The sequence below is a fragment of the Columba livia genome, chromosome 2, assembly GCF_036013475.1.
Source record: "Columba livia isolate bColLiv1 breed racing homer chromosome 2, bColLiv1.pat.W.v2, whole genome shotgun sequence".
Classification (NCBI taxonomy): Eukaryota; Metazoa; Chordata; class Aves; order Columbiformes; family Columbidae; genus Columba; species Columba livia.
In genome coordinates, this window is record NC_088603.1 from 5,772,296 (window position 1) to 5,793,916 (window position 21,621).

At 48.5% G+C, this 21,621-nt stretch overlaps 1 protein-coding gene across 3 annotated transcripts in view; it reads right to left on the reverse strand.

The window, feature by feature from the left end:
• LOC102088147 (mitogen-activated protein kinase kinase kinase 3) overlaps positions 1 to 21,621 on the reverse strand; it is a 91,104-nt gene that overhangs the window by 9,358 nt on the left and 60,125 nt on the right. For all 3 annotated transcript variants that reach the window (XM_065050354.1, XM_065050352.1, XM_065050353.1), the window contains exons 6-13: positions 21,485 to 21,598; positions 19,911 to 20,022; positions 11,268 to 11,401; positions 8,168 to 8,241; positions 4,116 to 4,183; positions 2,135 to 2,227; positions 964 to 1,158; positions 101 to 249 (exon numbers count right to left, since the gene is read on the reverse strand). In XM_065050354.1, coding sequence (XP_064906426.1) covers positions 101 to 249; positions 964 to 1,158; positions 2,135 to 2,227; positions 4,116 to 4,183; positions 8,168 to 8,241; positions 11,268 to 11,401; positions 19,911 to 20,022; positions 21,485 to 21,598 — 939 coding nt within the window. The remainder of the gene's footprint in view (positions 1 to 100; positions 250 to 963; positions 1,159 to 2,134; positions 2,228 to 4,115; positions 4,184 to 8,167; positions 8,242 to 11,267; positions 11,402 to 19,910; positions 20,023 to 21,484; positions 21,599 to 21,621) is intronic.

Genomic DNA, 21,621 nt, shown 5'->3' on the forward strand with positions numbered 1-21,621 from the left:
ACACTGCTTTCCATCAGGGACACAGAGCTCTCTGCTACCTCTGCTCTAAGCCCACAACTCCCCAACGCGCTGCGGAACACAGTCCTGCCCTCCTACTCACTTTACTCGTCTCTTGACTGTCAGGGTCGAAAGGCACCTGCTTCACCGACAGCTCCCGGCCAGTGTCAGCATCGTAGCAGAGATAAACTTCCCCAAAAGCTCCTCTTCCGAGCAGCTTCCCCAGCCTCCAGTTCACAGGCGCCTGCAGGGCTATAGGAGAGAGGAGAAGGTTGGCAGAAGAGCATGGAGACTTCAGCATCAGGGTCCATCTGACCCACCAGAGCACAGATCAGACTCAGTGAGCTCACCAGGGTAGGCAGTGAATCACCCTTTCCCAGCAGCACCACAACAAACTGGTGCTAGTATGTGTGGGCGCGATGTCTCCCAGTCTGCTTTAGAGCAGAAATAAGTCCCAGAAAAGTCACATTTCTAAGAGTTCTTTCTCCAAAAACTGCTTTCTTAGCCAATATTGGACTTTCCCCTGCTCTAGGAGTGGTTAGCAGGATACAGCATGGCTGAGCAGCAACCAGCAAAGAATTTTATCTCATTGGTCACTCCTAGGCTGTTATCCATCACTGAAGAGACCCAGAATGCACGGATTCCTATAGCATGGGCAGTCTGGCATGACCAGAGCAGCCTGCAACACCACCTTTGGGTGCTGGGGTGACAGGAATGCAAGCCAAGGAACAGAACCTGTGGATGTATTTGCTCCCACATCCCTCCTGGAAGCTCCTGCTGTGTGAACACACTGACAGCACAACACAAGCGATTTTCTGCAACTCAGCAAGCGATGGACACCAGTTGACCTCATATACAATCTCAACTCAAGGCCAAAGGAAAACACAGGAGGTGACAGTAACTCAGTTTTGTGTTAAGACCCAGATGTTCTGATCCCCCAGACACTGGTGGCTTTGATTCACTTACAGTTCCTGGCTTTCGTAGGGGAGGTGCTGAAGACCTGCAGACCTTTTTCACAATTGCTCCACCATTTGGGCCTGTACTCGTCGTACTGCAAGGTGCTGAGCTTACTGTCCCCATTAAAGCTCTTGGTTCGGCTGGAAGGGACAAGCTGGAACAGGTTCTCCTGTGGGAAATAACTCCTGGGGAACGTCCTCCGGCCTGTAGGAGAAAAGGAGAGTCACAACAAACACACACCAGCTTGGATCTACCTGTCACCACCTTCTCACATCACCGCCCAGCTCCAGTGAGGCACCTCTACAAATTAAACATAACACGTTTAATGAGACTGAAGCAAAGCCCCATGAACATTTTAAATTCAATTTAAGAGCTGCTAGCAGCAGGCATTACAGCTAACGCCGATGTTAGCAGAAGGGTTTGAAACAGTTTCATTGCAGTAGGGTTTTTGTTAGTTGTTAACCACAATTAAAATCTGAACAGGCAGGAATTTACACTCAAATTATCTCCTAAGATCATGCACAAATGACCACACAGGCAACACCAGATCTCGTGATAACTGCTTGCACAGGGGTGGTGTTGGTGAGGGATGAAGTTCATTCTGGAAGGCTCGTTATATTTTCTGCATGTCCTCAGTATTTTTTTCCCCATGGGAATTTGATCCTTGTTCCATTTTGCCCCCCATCAGTTGCAGCCTCACACAGTGAAGGAAGGAACAGCAACAAGGTGATGGAGCAGTCCCCAAAGCTCAGAGCTTACCAGCTTAAAAAAAGACATGTGAACAGATACTGATACCCCAAAATTTCTAGGGGATTTCACACATCTCTGTGAGAAACTTGCTATAAAGGTCACAAACCAGTATCCTCAAAAGCAAGCGATTTAGGGGAATGGAAATGTTGATGAGAAATCACGTGGCTGATTAAAACACAAGGTATAAGCAGAGAAGGAGCTGAGCACTGACTTTCATAAGTGCTGTAGACGCTCAGCGCTTCCCAAGAGCAGACCTGCAAGGTCCCATAGAAGATGCTCTTCACAATACGCAAGTGAATCCCAAATTACTTGGTTCTTCCCCTTTTGTTAGAAAATTCTCCTTCTCAAGTCCTCAGTCCTGGGAACTGTCACAAGCCACCAAGATCCTGGACCAAGCGCCCCCCTCCCCAACCCTCCATCGTCTTCTTACCATCACTGTAGTCCTTGCGACTCTGGGAGAGGTGGTACTGCCTTGGGAAGGTGCCACCTTTCCCAAACCTCTCGCAGAACGGGATGTCGAAATCTGGCAGGAGGGAAGGAGAGAGGTGTCTGTGAGTGTGAGTGTGTATCAAACGCCCAGAGCCTTTCTTACAGGAAAGCGTTCTGGTCTTCACGCTGAAATACAGGCAAGAACGAGGTAACAAGCTGCTCGCTGATGTGACCAGACATTCGCCAAGGATCACCCTGAAATCACGCACTCCTTAGTGGAAAATAAGGGTTATACAGACCGGTCTTGGTCCCCCTAAACCAATGACTTTATGGACTGTGGTCCACACTATTCAAATACAAGGCAGGGGATTAACACTGACCATGCCTGGTTTCCAAAACAGAGCACTAAACCTGTTATTTATACACGGTAAACACAAAAATTAGCATGGAAACAGAACTGCCAGGCAGGGTCAGGCCCAGACCCATCTACTCCAAAACTTCTGTTCTGATATCAGCTATTTCCAGGGAAATACAAAAAACAACAGTTGGCTAACACCAGACAATCCCTCCCTCCTTTCTTCTCAGGTGTGATTCCTTAACTCAAAGCCAGAAACCAAATTATACACCCAGAGCTCCAAACTTTTGTATTGATTAAGTACTAGAAAGATAGACTTAGAATATACAGAAGGGATTAAAGACCATCAGAGTTTGGATTAGATATGAGATTATGAGAGAGATGGATGGGTATGTGAGATAAGGACATATTCTTTAAATTAAAAAAAACACAGCACGGGAAGCCATTGCTGGTAGCACTGAATAACTTGAGATTAAAATATCTGTCATTTCGCCCCCCCATCTTCCACCTCCTGTTTTTCCTTCCATCCAACTCTAATGACACAGTCCGTTCTGATTGTTTGTTTGTCTTAGCCTGCGGCCAGCAGCCGCTCCTGGGAGACCATTCCTGGCCTCGGATGTGCTTCGGCATGATTTCCCCATTACAGCAGTGCACAAAACGAGTGTATAATGGCTGAAATATGGTCAGCAAGAAAAGCAACAAGGGCAGGTCAAGAGGTTCTCGGCGAGCCACGTGTGAGCGACAATGCCAAGTGGCATCTCAAATTAAAATGCCTCCCCTGCCACTGGGGATGTATTAAAACCTTCGGTGATACGGACTGACTGCAGCTTCATCTCTACAATTCAATCTAGAAGTCCTGCCTTGGGTCAGAAACGAGTTATTGTGCCACAGGCTGACTGCCATTTGTTCATTTTTAATTTTGAAAGTCATTATAATATTACAGAGTTTCCATGACTTAACCAGCTGGATGTTTCTAAGTGATGAAGCAGGAACCCGTAAATCTTGCAAGTTACCAATACACTTTTTCTAACAGCATTTGCAATATTACAGATTATTATTAATGCAAGTGGAAGAGGTATAACTCCCTAGAGAGTCTGAGACTCAGGTTTTGTTGTGGAGGAACTCAGGATCCTGAACGTGCAACTCACAAAAACAAATGGTGATACCATGAAGCTGTTTCCAGCTTCTCAGCACCTCACAGTTGACTCCAAATATAAAAGCAACGCCCTCTCAGCGCCTTCTTCCGACACAGCAGGTCTCTCTGATCTTCCAACACCTTTATTTGCTTACACCCACTTACCTCTGTGCCCTTCCTACCCAGTTTTGCCTGTTGTTGCTGTAAAGTGATTACCAAACCAGGCCCAAAGGTTCTTCAGTGTTATCACTATCGCTGCAGAGCCAAGAAGGGTTAACGATGACAAGAGTTGTGATTGAAGCTCTGGGCCTTCTGATTTTAGACAACATTCATGTCTGATCATGGCAGAGACATTTTTGAAGTGTAACCTACGCAATGGAACTGGCTTGCTTGTTTTTAATTACTTTTCACGCAGTGCCACCTCTTTATCCAGTTCCTTTACCTCATGCTTTTTATACTTTGAAGCAAATAAGAACTTCTGAGCATGCTTACCCATGCAATCAAGACTGTCTTTGGGGTGGCTCTTCCTTCCAGGAACAGGGGTTTGGGTAAAGGGAGGGCTGCAAGAGGACAAAAAAGAAAAAAAGGATACATTTTATTATATCAGAAAGGCTATGAAATGAATTCCGAAGTGATTACAGGCAGAAAGTACTGGCTGCACCACAAGACACACTGGCCACTGATCAGCCCAGTCTACCCAGCTGAGCTCCCATCCTCAACATGTACAAGAATCAAAACTGTTTGGTTTTGTTTGTTTCTGTTTTGTTTTGATAGAATCATAGAACCAACTTGGTGGAAGAGACCCTCAAGATCATTGAGTCCAACTGTTACCTAACACTGTCACTAAACACATCACAGTATCACAGTATGTTTGGGATTGGAAGGGACCTCAAAAGCTCATCCAGTGCAATCCCGCCATGGAGCAGGAACACCCAGATGAGGTTACACAGGAACATGTCCAGGCGGGTTGGAATGTCTGCACAGAAGGAGACTCCACAACCCCCTGGGCAGCCTGGGCCAGGCTCTGGCACCCTCACTGGGAAGAAGTTCCCTCCCAAATTTAAGTGGAACCTCTTGTGTTCCAGCTTGATCCCATTACCCCTTGTCCTATCATTGTTTGCCACCGAGAAGAGCCTGGCTCCATCCTCATGGCACTCACCCTTTATATATTTATAAACATTAATGAGGTCACCCCTCAGTCTCCTCTTCTCCAAACTAAAGAGCCCCAGCTCCCTCAGCCTTTCCTCACACGGGAGATGCTCCACTCCCTTCAGCATCTTTGTTGCCCTGCGCTGGACTCTCTCCAGCAGTTCCCTGTCCTGCTGGAACTGAGGGGCCCAGAACTGGACACAATATTCCAGATGTGGTCTCACCAGGGCAGAGTAGAGGGGCAGGAGGACCTCTCTCGATCTACTAACCAGCCCCCTTCTAATACACCCCAGGTACCACTGGCCTTCCTGGCCACAAGGGCCCAGTGCTGGCTCATGGTCATCCTGCTGTCCCCAGGACCCCCAGGTCCCTTTCCCCTACACTGCTCTCTAATATGTATTTCCCAACCTATACTGGAACCTGGGGTTGTTCCTGCCCAGATGCAGGACTCTACACTTGCCCTTGTTAAATTTCAACAGGTTATTCCCCGCCCAACTCTCCAGCCTGTCCAGGTCTCTGGATGGCAGCACAGCCTTCTGGCGTGTCAGCCACTCCTCCCAGCTTAGTGTCATCAGCAAACTTGCTGATAGTACACTCTATTCCCTCGTCTAAATCGTTAATGAATATATTGAATAATATTGGCCCCAGCACTGACCCCTGAGGCACTGCACTAGATACTGGCCTCCAACTAGACTCCACACCATTGACTACCACTCTCTGGCTTCTCTCCTTAAGCCAGTTGCATGTCCCTAAAAACCTCATCTCTGCATCTTTTAAACCCCTCCAGGGATGGTGACTGCCCAGCACTTCCCTGGGCTGCCTGTTCCAATGCTTTACAGCCCTTTCCGTGAATAATTTTTTCCTAATATCCAATCTGAACGTCCCCTGGCACAACTTAAGGCCATTTCCTCTCATCCTGTCACTTGTTACTTGGGAGAAGAGACCAACCCCCTCCATGCTCCAAGCTCCTTTCAGGCAGTTCAGAGATCAGAAGGTCTCCCCTCAGCTCCTGTTCTCCAGCTGAACCCCCCAGGTCCCTCAGCCACTCCTTTTTGCCAGATCACAGCTTGTTCCTGTGGCCATACGAAACAAATGCTGCATAAAACAGAGTCACCAGGCTGAAACAAAGCAGCCAGAGCCCATAACACACCTACACACAAGATGGCACAGAAGGACAGCTATGGATCTCTCTTCCCTCAATGTAAAGTGTTAGACTGCGCAACTCTGCATTCTGTGAACGTTGCTTAGTTGATGCAGATGAACACTCTGGAGTCCTTCAGTCACTCTTGATTCATGCAGGTGTTCCTTTCTCTGCAATATCATCCCCATGCAGGAAGGGTCTGTCCCACCACTGGGCACACACACTCTCCCAACACACCAGGAGGGAGAGAGTGAACTTGGTACTTCAAGGCTCGAGGTCTTTAAATAAATAGGACAAGGGTTGATGGATTTAAACTAAAGGAAGGGAGATTCAGGCCAGACATGAGGAAAAAACCTTTTTATGATAAGGGTGCTGAAAAACTGGCCCACATTACCCAGAGGTGGTGGATGCCCCATCCCTGGGGACATCCCAGGCCAGGCTGGACGGGGCTCTGAGCAACCTGAGCTGGTGAAGATGTCCCTGCTCATGGCAGGGGTGGCGCTGGATGAGCTTTGGAGGTCCCTTCCAACCCAAACTATTCTGTTATTCTACGATTGAGCGTTGCAAGCAGATCTCAGCAATCCTAATTTCCTCCTCACTTCTGTAAGGGCCAACAGGGTGATCTGGACAGGTTGCTTTTCCACTCTCCCTTTTAAAAAAAACAAAACATGTGCATAGTAGTAGAAATCTGCTTTGTACGGTGCTCTGAAATCTAGTCATGCCAAAGCTCATCATGGCAGGTTTGCAATGGTGAAGAGGAATTTGTCATGTTATTTCTTAGCATCACACTGGTCACCGTGCCTGGTGACTGGCTCTGCCCTCTTGAGGCTAATGCCACCTCAAGCCATTAGCTTTGAAGAACACAGCCCTCCTCGTGCCTCTGCCAGCTCCTAGAGCCCGTGACTGGACACAGCTGCTGGCTTCTTTGCACATGAAATCAAGTCATACCACCCTCTCCCAAACACACCTAATTCTTTTCTCTCAGTTCACAACAAAGTGTTACAACCAGGCTGTGCTCTTTCTAGGTTGGTTTTGTGTGTTTAATGCATTCCCTCACCACGCTACTTTGATTATAAATGAACTTGAAACAACAAGTACTAAAGCATGAGGTAGACTGCTGCTGAAATAAAGCGACCTAGTCCTTGCCTGCAATGTGTCTGACCCTCATAAACCGCCCTAAATTCCCTCCTCCAGCCTGATGGGCTCAGAGTACCCGTTGCTTTTCTGTAACAGACTCACTATTAGCTCAGGAGTTGCTCTCCAGTCAAGCCCTAAATTAACCCAGTCAAGCCCTTTACATTCCTAAATTAACCCAGTCTTAGAATCACAGCTAAGTCTTCCTAGCAAAATCTACACAAAAGCAAAGCTGGGGCATAGAGGCTGGGAGCACAAGGAATCCAGCTTCGATACAGCTGTAACAATGAGCAAATGCATCACAGTAAATTCCTAAAAGCCACAAAAAGGAAACGGACCTTGATGCTGAGACAGATCCAAAGCACACGGAGCTGCAAACCCAAAGCATGCTACACAAATGCACACAACACAGACCTGCTGGAATGCGACCCCGATGCTGTATGGCAAAAGCGACATTGGAAAAAAGAAAACCTTTGATGTAGGTGGAAAAAATATATATATACTGTTTCCCAAAAGGACACTCTGTCTTATACACAGCAGCAAACGTACAGTTGCTGTGCACGTGTGAGCTTGGAGCAACCAGCCGCACCAGCTATCGAGCGGCAGCCTGTGTTAGTACAACGTGTCCCAGTTGCTTCCTGCTGGGAAGCTAAACTTAGTTGTTGCTCGTCTGGTGTCCTGAGCACCTTGACTGACACGTCTGTGGCTGCTGGCAGCACACAGGGGCTGCCGAATTTACAAGTGGTCAATGGAGAGCAGACAGCGTGTCCAGGAGGAGAAGGCATGGAGAGGCTGATGGAGCATTGACCCAGTGCCTGCAGAAAGCCAGAGGGTTAGGAGAAGGATCCGACCAAAGCACAAAACCTGGGCACACAAAGCCAGGCTTGTCTGCAGATCCTCAGCTGTTTCATCCAGCTCAGATTACTGCAATTCAAATCATACCATCGCACAGCTGTCTGTGCTATGATCTGGTTTTTAGCACTCAGGATAAATTTGGTTTTCTCAGGCGCATCCTCAGCCCAAAAGGAACCTCAGGGGATGCCACTGACCCCAGCTCCTCTCCTGCTATGGAGCAGAGGCTGCACTTCAGCTTGTGCACATGGTGACACACAAAACTCACCTGTCCACAGATCTGTCCAGCGACTGGCAGCTCCCAGACAGCGACTCATCTGGGCTGATGAAAGCTTCAAGCATCTGACAGCGAAAGAAAAAGGGAAACAATCAAACCATGCACTGTTTAGCTCCTCAAGCTCCAGCACTAGCAGAGCTCTGTGGGGTCAACGAGGCTGCACTATTTATACCAGCTGATGCCAGCCCCAGCGGGGATGAGATCCAATCTAACAACAGCTTTCTTCCAGGTGAAAATCCATTTACGATGCCCTCTCTAGATTATTTTTCTTTCACAGAATAATATCATAGAATCATTTCAGTTAGAAGAGACCCTCAGGATCATCGAGTCCAACCATAACCTTACCTAAGTCTACCACTAAACCATGTCCCTAAAAACCTCATCTAAACACCTCTCAAACCCCTCCAGGGATGGTGACTCCACCACTGCCCTGGGCAGCCTGTTCCAGTGCCTGACAGCCCTTTCCATGAAGAATTTTTTACTAATATCCAATCTAAACCTCCCCTGGTGCAACTTAAGGCCATTTCCTCTTGTGCTATCACTTGCTACTTGGGAGAAGAGACCAACACCTTCCATGCTTTCCAACTTCTATTTCCAAGCAGGGAAACCGAGGCAAAAAGAATTAGCACCCTGACGTTCAAACCACATTGAGAAGTCAATGAGATTCAAAGTAATTTGTGAAAAAAAAAAAAAACAATAAAAAAGGAATATCAGGAGACAAGTGATGTGCCCAAGGCTGAGTGGGTATTGTGCTACAGGCAGAATCACAGCCCTGGACTCCTTGACTTCCCCAGGCTGCCCTGGCACACGAGACCAGCCTTTGCCTCCGCTGATAAGCAAAGCATCGTCAGGGCTTTTGGCTGGAGGAGCCGGCTTGGCTCTCACTAGCTCAGTGAGTCAAAAGCTGCATTTGTGTTGCTTCCTGGATGAGACATTGTACTGGACGGGGTTATTTATAGCTGGTTAATAACAATAGAGGTTTTGTATTGAGTGGCAAAACGAGGGGTGATGTGCAACCTCTACGTGGAGCGGAGCTTGCTCAGGGCCACGCTGTGCTGCGGTCAGCGCGATGCTTCCTCCTGGGTGCAGACCCGCTGGGGACACTCACTAAGCCCGCGGCCAGCCCCGAGTCCAGCTCCTTCACACGAAAAATGAGCAAGGAGGGTTAAATGCTACATGCAGTCACCCTGCACTGGCTTCCCGACCCACCTCGCTTGCTCCTCCTTCCCGGTAGAGGGGAACAGCCTCCCTCTCCACAGGCTGCTGCGTTAGAACCTCCTCAACCGGTTGTCATAACAGCTCGTGTTGTTTTGGCAGGACAGTCCCAAGTGGAAAGGGAGGTTTTTTTCCTCTGCTTCCCAGTTTTTACCCCAAAGTCTTGTTCTCCAAAGCACACCAGCCAAATTGGAGCAAGATCCCTGCTAGACCCCACCTCTGCCAGCCATGCCAGGTCTCTCCCCCAGCAGTTAAAATGATGCTGAAATGGATTCATTTCTCAAACGCATGGAATTAGGAATCAAGAAGTCTCCATACTCAGCCTCTGTCCATCTGCCAAGCTGGTCTCAAGGCAAAGAGCACAGTTTTACCACAGGCTCGCACAGGGGCATCCCCAAAAGACAGCAAGCACGGGGTTGTAAGTGGTTTTCCATGAGACACGTGTGGAAGCTCCGGCACAAGGACATTCTGAGGGCAAAGCCCATATGGGGAGAAGCAGAGCTGCTCAATGAGAAGAGCAAACAACACCCAACCATCCCCAAGTCCCTCTTTTCCTGCGTTTACGTCGCCAGAGGCCGCCCACAGCGCGATGCTGGGGAAACGCAAGGAGAGCATCTGGGAACCTTCACCGGGAGCAGGCTCAGAGCTCAGCGCGCGTTAACGATGCTCCATTAAGAGCCAGCGGAGCTGCGCTGATTTACACCCAAGGGGGGGTTCGCATGGACCCTCCCCCCCGCACGCACACACGATTTGTCTTAATCCTTCCAAACATGTTTGGGAGGCACGCGAAAACAATAGAAAGCCAATTTTTGGCTGCAAGGAGCACAAGATACATCTGTACTAGGAGGCTGCCAAGACTCACCCGAAGTGACTTCTTATTTTATTAATGGCTGTATAATAAACTGTTGAAAACACAACTTTGCCATGGAAACACTGGCACATCCTGCACACAAAAGCAGAGCCAGTGGGTGCTGTTGGAGTGTAGGAAATGCGTGGCTCCCCAGGCAAGATCCTTGGGGGCTGTCACAGCAGCCCTGGAGCAATCTTAGTGCCTTCCAGATGTCCTTCCATGTCCCTCATGCAAATTGTGTATCCTTTTCCTGCCTTTCCAAGAGCTTTGCAAGAAGGAACTGTGCGCCCAGACAGCCCAGTTGACTTCACAGGACCTGTACAAAGTTCTTTAGAACTATAGCTTGAGCAGAGATGCAGATGGAGGTGGAAGCTGCTTCCCTTCTGATCCCTCAACACTCCAGATTTTCCCCCATCGTGGATACCAAATTGACTGGAGGAAGAGGTTCTGCTCCTCACCATGCTGAAGAACAAGCTGCTCTTTTATTGGGACTGGACTTTATTAATGGAGGAAGGACAGAGAGACAAAACCACAGAGTTGTAACCAGAGCTCAGGCAGAACCAGCACATGGGAAGCAGCAAGAGCTGCTGATGGGGTTGGACAAGACAACCTTTGAAGATGCCTTCCAACCCAAACTATTCTATGATTCTATGATCCCCAGGCTGTTGCAATCGCAGGCAATGGGTTGTTTGCACATTCCCTCGTGGTACCGAGGATCAAGGAAAGCTGTGATCACAGGCACCTGGCAGCTGGTGTGCACGTGTATGCCAGATCTATGCTTCTCCAGAGCTACCTGAGGTGCATGAGCACATTGCTATCACCACCGCACCTGGCTCTTATGTCTCCTGGAAATTTGGCCTGCCATTTATTGAGCATGTCAAGCTCAGGGGCACCCATTCCTGGAATTCCTGAGCCCCGTGCCCAAGGCCCACTGAGGATTTAACGGTGGGAACGGCACTAACAGTGCAGCCTCCCTTGTGCCTGACGCTGTCCCGGTTTAACCCACACACTCCAGGCCCCACTTACGTTCTGATCCATGGTTTCAGGGATGAACTCGCCCTCGCTGTTGATGCTGGTGTAGGACCCCTGGCGAGCAATCTGCTGCTGCTCTTCAGGAACACTCCCCGGTGGCGGCGAACTCCGGCCAGTGTGCAGAGAGCCTAGGACATTGGAAATGCACAGGTAAGGTCATTTGCCACATGCAAGTCCTTCCAGAGACACTGTTCCTGTGATCACAGACCTCCTGAGGATGCTGATGGGTTTGAGCTTGTATGGAAGAGAGCGGAGGAGCTAGAACTGCAGTACTGTTTATGGGCATCCTATGAAGCTTTTGCAACAGGGACAGTTTGTTCCTGTGGGGCCACACGACATCCAGCAGACTTGGCCCTCAACCTACGCTGGATCCTAATCACTGTGTGCTGTATCCAGGTGCTCTGGTGATGCCAGGACGAAAAGGGCTCTAGAGTTTTGTTGTGATACTATCAGTCAACCTTAAAGCAAAACAGAAACTCCAACTCTGTCTCCTCTCTTTGACCTCCAGGCATTTCCTCCCTGGATCCCATGGCTGCCTCACTCAGTGACCTGGGAAACAGCCCGGGTGAACTCCGTGCAACGTCACCTGAACGCTGCTTATACAGAAAACAATTTGCACTCAAATACCCCTCTTCTCTCCCCTTTCCCTATACAAAAGTATAGAGAAAGGAAAACCAGCTCTCAAATCCAAGAACTGCAGGGAGGGGAGCAACCTATGGGATCAGCTCATCATGTTTAGCAAAGGGGTTTCTATTTTGCATCTGGGAAACAACTCCACAGCTCCTTTACATAGACAGCCCATTCCTCCCCATTATTCTCTGAAATCCACCCTAATTGATTCCTTGTGACCCTTTCAGGATTAAGGGAGCGTTGCCCTCCCTGGGCCCAGATGCACAGGCTTGGCTCGGCTCTCTTTCTGCAGTCCCTCCCCTCCATCCCTGGGCTGTCATCACTTCATGGCAAGGAATTGCTGACAGAGGTTTGTGCTGGAGCTTTAAGCAATGTGAGCAATTGTGCAATGTGAGCCTTCACACAACACAACAACTTGTTTTTAAGCAGACTACTACAGAATACACATCCTTAAAGAGTCAGAAAGCACACAGAGATGCGTTTCTTCACACTTTGCACCCATTTTTGCAGCATGCTTACCAGCTCTTTGGTTTATTACTGCCATATGGTAACAGCATGCCCAGGTGAAGCACAACAGCACAGGAGAAAGGTACCAGGAAGGGGCCTGTGAGGACAGGCTGAGAGAGTTGGGGTGTTCAGCCTGGAGAAGAGAAGCTGCAGGAAGACCTTATTGTGGCCTTTCAGTGCTTAAAAAGGACTGATAAGATGGGGACAGAATTTTTAGCAGCACCTGTTGAGATAGGACAAGGAGTGATGGTTTTAAAGTAAATGAGAGGAGATTCAGGCCAGACATGAGGAAGAAATTTTTGCCTCTGAGGGTGGTGAGACACTACCCCAGGTTGCCCAGAGACATGGTGGATGAACCATCCCTGGAGACATCCCAGGCCAGGCTGGACGGGGCTCTGAGCAACCTGAGCTGGTGAAGATGTCCCTGCTCATGGCAGGGGTGGCACTGGATGAGCTTTGCAGGTCCCTTCCAACCTGAACTATTCTATGATTCTATCCCATCGCTAACAGTCAACACTGATCTATCAACACAACACTTCTGCTTCTTCTGCTGCTGTTCTGCACCACAGTTACTGTGCCAGATTGATCTCTGGCATAAATCCATCAGCGTGATCAACGCTACAAATCCACATCTTTCAGTGGAGCTGATAGGCGTCAGGTGCTGGTAACATTCACCGTGTCGCACCAGCATTAAAGACCGCTAAATCAGGCTTCCTGGATTTACACCAAATACATAGGTCTCTCTGTCCCATGGTAGATCTCCCTCCGAACTGCTTGCTCAGATTGTAAAAATAAAAGTCATACAGCTTTGAGTTACTTTTTTTTTCTTCTTCCTATTTTCTCCTTCACAGATTTCCTGCAGGATAAGAACACAGCAAAAAAAAAAAGTCCAACTGAAGTAATGCCAAGATCAAGGGGAGAGAATCTCCCGAGTGCTGTGGTGCTCATAATGAACTGGCTTTCCACCAGCCCTAAAACAAAACCAGTTGGGAAGTACGGCATCCTCTCTTTGAAGACAAATAAACAAATGTTTAACCATTTAACACTCCGGGCACCCAGATAAATCATTGTGTTACCGTTCCCTCGTCTGCTTAGCAGATGTCAATCCAGAATGCTGCATAAAGACATTTTGGGTGGCTCTTGCTCCAAAATGCTGCTGGAGAATTTGTTGTGGTGTAACCGCTGTATCTGAGCTCTGTTGAGCTTTTTGTTGAGGTGCGAGTCCGCTCGAGGGATCTCCCGCTTCAACAACCCACCCATTGCCCAGGAAGCCTTCGACTTGGAGTTATATATGCTCTGTTTGATTTTGAACCCAGGGAGTTAAATGTGATTTATCACAAGCGTAAAGACTTTACATGATCTCACATTAAGGCTCTGCCTGTAACAACTACTCCCAGTCATCAGGTCAGTTGTGTTTGACCTCCAGAGTCACACTTCCTGCCAAAAAACTGTAAAAGGGGATAAGACACCAGCCATTTCCCAGCAGGCAAGGAAGTTAAACAAAACGCTCAAGGCTTTTGCACGCCTGGAAACTGCTGGATGGAACCAGATCCCTTTCAGCAGGGCTGTTTGGGTACAAGTGCTGCTCAAAGTAATTTATGCAGCTTCACACCTCCAGGAGCGCTGGTTGCTGGTGCTGCACGTCCAGGCATCCCCGTCCACCCAAGGGGAACACAGGGAGGTGGTGGGAGCAGAGACCAAGGTTAATTCTTCCCCCTCCAGCCCTATAAGGTTAACAAAACCACAGGCAATCTCAGTGTTGCTGCTGGGGGAGATGGAAAATAGAGGACAGGGAGAGAGAACAACTGTGGTACGCAATGGCAGGCTTAATTCATGGTGGGGGCAACAAAAGGCACATTTGATATAATAAATAATACTGCTTTACCCACCCTGAGGCAGAAACAGACAGACAAGTCTGGTTGACACAACACGGATGCTCTTCACACTTGACCTAATCCTCAAAAAACAGCAGCAGCAGGCAGAGACCCCCATGGGACTGATCTCCTGGGATCTCTACAGGATTACAGGTCAGCTCTGGTCCTCAGGCCCAGCAGGGACAGGGCAGGCTCTGAGGCACTGCTTTATAAGCTGAATGCTGGCTGGATCTCAGCAACTCTATTCAGGATTCCTAAACTTGGAGAAACTCTGCAGATTGGCACTGGTTGAGCATTTGACCTCAGTTACCCTTTGGAGCAAGGTGCTTTGGGAGGGGATTCCTGCTCCATGTTACACACACTAGTGTAAAGCCATATGTTTGAGCCTAAAGCACAGCATGTCCTGAGCAGGCTGAACCAGGCCAGCACGGAGACTTTCAGTCACTGCTGGCATCTACTGGGTTCTTTCGTGTTCCTTTCTGTTATTTTTATTTAAGAAAGCGTCTTTCCTGCTGTATGTGTGGAGTTTGTGGTGCTGCACGTACAGCCTGCTCCCCATGCCAGGCTTGGCTTCCCTCTGCCTCTGTGTTCTCTGGCTTCACCCTTTCCCTTCCCCAGCAAATCCTTCCCAAAACTTCATCCATCACCGATCGGCAAGAGTCCTGATGGAGAACAGAAGCCCCTTACAAGTCAGAGGTGGGGAGGGTTTGTTGGTGGCCGCCTACGCTCACAGCTGCGGCCATGGAGAGCCCAGCCCTGGGATGACGTCGCCGCGGAGCCGAAAGAAGGACATGACATCAAGATGTGTCGTTCCTCCAAACCTTGGCAGAACCACGAGGCTCAGGCCACAGTGGCACAAGAAGAAGAACTAACCCTGCAGGAAATTTCTCACTTCTGTGGCTATTAAGGGGAGGTGTGAGAAGACAGACCAAATCTCCCTCAGTTTCTTCTTTTTCAGCCTCCCTGCTCTCCATGCTGATCCTCTGAGGATGGACAGGGCAGATGCCCCATCTCTGGAGACATCCCAGGCCAGACTGGACGGGGCTCTGAGCAACCTGAGCTGGTGAAGCTGTCCCTGCTTATGGCAGGGGTGGCACTGGGTGACCTCTGAAAGTCCCTTCCAACTTCAAGTATTCTGTGATGGATTCCTACATCTTGATTTCAGGCAAACTTCAGTGTACTTCTATACCAATACGCAGGACAGAGCCTGTTTTCTCACCCTAAAGCAACTGGCATGATACACACAGCCAAATTCTCCTCCTCTTCTCAAAATAAAGGGGTCTCATCCATCCCAACTCTAACAACAGGTCTCCAACCCATGATACCCCCCGGTTTGTACCCAGGCACTGCTGGGACTGCAGCCTTTGGTACAGGGTCAGCCAGGGAATGTGCTATTAATTAAGCAATCTCATTAAGAGCTGGATAGCACTCATGTCTTGACCCTGTGAATTTAACAGCACAGATATCACCTCCAGTCCTTTGTGTCTCAGAATCATAAAATGGGCCTACAAGAAAGACGGGGACAGACTTTTTAGCAGGGCCTGTTGTGATAGGACAAGGGGTGGTGGTTTTAAACTAAAAGAGGGAAGATTCAGGCCAGACATGAGGAAGAAACTGGGTGTAATAAGGGTGGTGAGAGCCTGGCCCAGGTTGGCGAGAGAGGTGGTGGATGAACCATCCCTGGAGACATCCCAGGCCAGGCTGGACGGGGCTCTGAGCAACCTGAGCTGGTGAAGATGTCCCTGCTCATGGCAGGGGTGGCACTGGATGAGCTTTGGAGGTTCCTTCCAGTCCAAACTACTCTATGATTCTATGATCATCTGGCCAGCCAGTGCACCAGCAAAGTCTCTGCGCTGGCTCTCTCTGGAGATCTGCATTCAAATCCTCCCGGCACTAGCAGGGGTTCAATGCAGCTGTACGCATGTCCAGGCACCCATGAAAACCCGTGTCCCATCACCACGGTGGCAATTCTCCAAGGCAAAAGTTCTGCTGGGCCATATTTGACAGCACAGACCCAACCAGCATTTGCTCCTCATCTGGAGAGGCCTGGCAGACACATGGTGCCACAGCTCAGCAGCCTGGTTTGCCACCACAAACAAAAATTATAAATAAAGCTTTTGGCAAATGTTTGAATACTTTGTGGATAGTGTTCTGAAACAAGTATTTCCTCAAAGTAAATAAAAACAACCCTCGGTTATCTGAAAATCCAGAACCCACATAGATTTTAGCTGAAGTTTCCTGGCACTCAGCTGCACATTTGCAGATGCTGGGCACCAAGAGACTGAACATTTTCCACTTCCCAAAAATAAAAAAGGGGAGGGGGGACTTCCACTGAAAAAAGTTAAAAAGTTTATGGGAAAAAATAACCGACTTTGCATAAGGTTTTTCAGGGACATGGAGTGAAGACATTTTCTGTCCAGCAGAAGCAAAAATAGCCAAATCTTCCCCAGAACACCTACCCCCCCGCTTCCAATGTGCTCGTGCCAACAACACGCAGTTTTATTAGTCTTTCTGCCGCTAACATGGCAAAGTCAGCAGAAAAACATGAGACATCTCAGAAACATGGAGAACATGACCCTGAACCACCTTTTTCTATAAGGTCACTTTCAACCTCCTTTAACATGTGGTTTCAAGAGAAAAGCTGAATTATCTCTTGATAGCCATCGCTTAGATGACAGCAGAAGGGAACGCTGTGAAATACCTTGTATTGTGGAGAACAATTTCTCCTATAGAAATCGCAGCCTCTTCGTCTGCCTTTTAACTTTCTACCAAGCTCAGAGAAATACCCCGTTCAGGGAACCACAACACGGGATCCTGTCTGTGTGCCTAGTGCCTGAATTTTTGTTCTACGCTCCATTTGAAACACCGCTCTCCCTTTCCGCCCACTGGAGTTTCTGCCCAGCTGCTACATTACCCAGTTCTGACTCTGGAGGTGAAAAAACAACCTGCTGGATTGTGAACACCTCCTAAGTAGGGCTGTAGTAGCTTCATACAGAACCCAGATAACTCCAAAGAGAGGCCTGGTGTGCTGCTACCCTGCAGAGGGTTTGTTGCAACCACTTTTTCAACTAAGAGCAAGATGAACTATCTGCATAGAAAAAAACAGATGGATGGCTGTAGCATGGGCTGGTTACCTTTGCTACACAACCATATAACAGCACCGAGGACACTGGTTTTGGTCCATTAGCAGCAGACTGTCCTGAGGATCCCAAAGTTAGAATATTCTGCATCTTACATCTGGTGCTGCCCAGTCCTCCTCCTCCAGGAACTACTAGAGGGAGTCCAACGGAGGCTACAAAGATGATGAGGGGTCTGGAGCATCTTTCTTATGAGGAAAGACTGAGAGAGCTGGGGCTGTTCAGCCTGGAGAAGAGAAGCTGAGAGGGGATCTCATCAATGTTTATAAATATCTCAGGGTGGGTGTCAAGAGGATGGACCAGACTCTGTTCAGTGGTGCTCAATGACAGGATGAGGGGCAATGTGCACAAACACAGGAGGTTCCATCTGAATGTAAGAAACTTCTTTCCTTTGAGGTGCCAGAGCCTGGCCCAGGCTGCCCAGAGAGGCTGTGGAGTCTCCTTCTCTGGAGACATTCAAACCCACCTGGACACCTTCCTGTGTGATCTGCTCTGGTGACCCTGCTTGAGCAGGTGGGTTGGACTGGATGATCTCCAGAGGTCCCTTCCAACCCCAACCACTCTGTGATTCTCTAGATCAAAACAGCATGTTATACCCATTCCCATTTTATGTTATTCCGATTATACTCTGCTGCTCAGGCATTCCCCCAAATCCCATCTGTACCTCAGGTTCACACTTTTGCAGAGCTGACATCTCTTGCCTTGTCTGATCTACAGGATGCTCTTCAAGGCAGTGACACCTCACAGTCAGCAAGGACCTGGTCAGAGACTCTTTTGGTATTACAGCAGCTCCGAAACAGTGAGGAAAGGCCAAAGCATGGCATAAAAAAACAGTAGGAAAGTCTAACTTACCAAGAATTTCTCACTAGCATAGCCACACATGGGATCAATTCTAACCATCACACTTGGTTCACACATCAGTGACAGCTCCCGGTGCAACAGCTCTTTGCTGCCTTACACTAACAGCTTAAGAAGTGCCAAAAAAAGAGCAGCAGAGATGTTTAGCTCAAGCGCAGTTTCTGCTGAGGCTCAGTGCCTTACCATCTGTGTGTGCATTTCATTCAGAATCACCTATGACTCTGCCAGACTTGGGCAAACTTTCAATAGCCATTTGAGCTAGAAAAAAACGACACAATAGAAAAAGACATCCCTGGCATATCCAAACATCAGGCCCAAAGAGAGCTCACGTGCACGTACCACCCGTCCCTGGCTTCAGAAAGAGTTGGGCATGGCCACACAAGGGGCTAAGCTGGACCTACCCTAGAGGAAGGTTTCCTACGTATCATTGTCTGAGATGCAGCAAACCACAGGATACGTTATCAAGGCAGCACAGGCTGTGAGACATTAAAAGGACAAATCCTTGGAGAAAAGTACTCTTTGTTGCACGGAGAAAAGAGTTTGGAAGTGTTTGCTGCCATATAAGTACAGAGGAGCTTTGAAAAACGAAGCATATTTTCATGTATATTTGTATAGGAGGGCCCCACTTTATTCAAGGCCTCTGACGCTGTCATTTCTACAGTTGTTGAATAATTGTATGAAAACAATTGGGGTCTTTAAAGATGACCCTGTAACCAGCACCCACAGATGCAGCAGAGATTATAATGAGTAATTATGCCCCTGCCATATAGTCCTACAGGCTGCTTTACTAGTTCCAAACACTGCCCCCTGCTCTCTGTAAAATCCCACAAGTATCTCCACACAAAAGGTCCTACAAACAGCTTATCAAGAGTACTTGTCACTTCAAGAAAGACAAGAAAAGCATCAAATCAAGCACAGAAAGCCAAAGAAAAGACCACACAAGCCTACGAACAAAGTCCAGTCCTTGCAGGGCTTCAGGAAGAGACTGGCCACATCTACTCCCAGCACCTCCAAAGGAAAGTGTCCATCTGAAATGTAACCACTGCAAAACACTGAACACATCCATCCTCCTGAGATACCATAAAAGCAACTGCCACAGACTTCACTTCACCACAAAAAAAAGGCTGGTGGCACAGAGACCTGTATCTGGTCCTCACATAGTGGAACTGGTGTGAGCACAGGAGCTGAGGAACCCAAGCCCAGTCATCTGTGTTATTCTGTTAAGGGGGAAAGTGGGAGAGATGCAAATAGAACAACAGCATATGGGTAAAGGAAGAAAGGATGCCTAAAAAGCCTTGGCTTTCTGTAGAGCCTCACTCTTCACTTTGGTGAAGCGCAGTACCACCATATTCACTGGAGATTTTTATCACTGCGTTTTCCCCCTCAAATTACACCTCAGCTCCCCTGCTCTTCTCAGTTTTCATGCCCAACATGACTCTCTGCTCAGCACAATCTGTGCAGCCTGCAGAGTCTTTTTCTCAGGCTGAGGAGAAGCAGTAACAGCACTGAGCTGCTGATGGGAGACATCAGGGTGACAGCAGCTACAGGGTTGTCATAGGGAAGAGAAAGAGGATGGTGGGTCCAGCTTGTAATAGCACAAAACACCCCGCAAAACATTGCATTTCACTGACCTGTTGAATACTTCCGCGTCCTCTCGGAGTCTTTGTAGAGGGATCCCATGATATCGCCCATGGATCTGGAGATCCTCATTTCGTGCTGTTTACTGTTGTTTGGCTGCAGAAGCTGGTAATGAGACAAAGGGAAAGGTCAGACTCTGCCAGAGCCCTTGCAGATGCACCATGTGAAACCCTGTGTTGGGCTCCCCATGACCATATTACCCCAAAACCATTGAAAAGACACGTATATAATCTAGGATGATCCAAAACTCCTTCACAAACAATTCACATTTGTTATTAAAACACTCCAATGTTAAAGATTGAGCTGTAGTTGACAATAATAAGCACAGATATTTGACATAAAAGACTCTTCCCGCATTGCATTATTTCCAGATGGATAGAAACACTGATCCCTGCCCTGAATCAAAATTTGCTGTCCCAAAATCCTCTAGGGTCCCCAGACTTCAGTGGCAGCCCAAGCACTGCAGAGGTTCCTTCGTAACAGAGCAGAGGGGCAGAGAGTGGAGGATCAGGCTCTCCCAGGGAAAACAGATAAGGGGGAGAGCAAAGAAATGCATATCCAGCTGCTAACCTAAAAGGTAGCAGCCAAGTCTTACTAAGTTAACATGCGCTGTGGTTTTGTGATAGTTTTATTTATGACCTGGGAACCATATGTTCTTGCATGGTTACATGCTTCTGGAAGAGTTCAACTTACCCTCAATCCATCTGGCAGCCCTAATCTGAGTAGCTGACTTGCAATACTGCAACATTCCTGCAGTTATTAGAGCAGATCGCCCCATTTTTGCCCAGGGTTTAGGAAACCACAGCGGATGGCTCAGTTTTCCCTTGGGACTCTGGCCCCTGCACCTTTTGAGAGCCTCTTGAAAGGAGCGGAGAGGCTCCAAGAGCACCAGGGGTAGCATGAGGACAAATGCTTCGAGTTTCAAGACTCTCAGCCTCTCTGGTACTTCTAGGAAATGTAAGGAAGAAACGGAGTTGCAACATCTGTAAATCCCTTACTTTATAGCCTGCGCTTGGGGCAGCACGACATGTGCTTTGGCAAGACACTCCGTGCAGGCGAGGTCAGGCTAAAAGGCTTAACTGCAAATCCACTGAGCTCAGGCAAAACAAACAAATAAATATGGGAGGGAAAAAAAGACAGTGCTGCACGAGACTGAAGGATTCTCCAGTTTGCTCTCTCTGGCCTTTAGCACTGCAAGACCACATAGAACGGTCCCCATGCTGCAGCCAGCATGGCAAGGACCAGAGCATCACCATGTATGTGGAGGTGCTGGCAGCATCGCTAGGCAGAAAACACAAGGAGTTCTCTTGGGTTTGAACCTTCTTTGAGGATCAGAATGCTATTTAACCCTTCCCAGGTTGCAGGAGGAGCTAGAGGGAGCTGAGCTCAGTCTCCGGGCTGCCAACACAGGAGGATTTCCCAGCAGCTGAGCCAGAGCAGGGCTGACCCCCCTCATGACCAGCTTGCCCTCTGCTCTGCACTGTCAGGAGACTCGTTTCCACTCCCCAACACAATAACAAGACATTTCACTCTGGACACAAAAGAGCAGAGAAGGTGAAGGGCTCACATTCGCTTTCTTTGGAGCGCTCACAAGGATCCGCAGGCTCTTCAAGGAAGGGCTCAGCTCCAACTGTTCCACCGCTTTGTCCAAGTCTTCCTGGGATTTCAGCGGGATCAGGAGCTGGAACGGACAGAAAAAACACC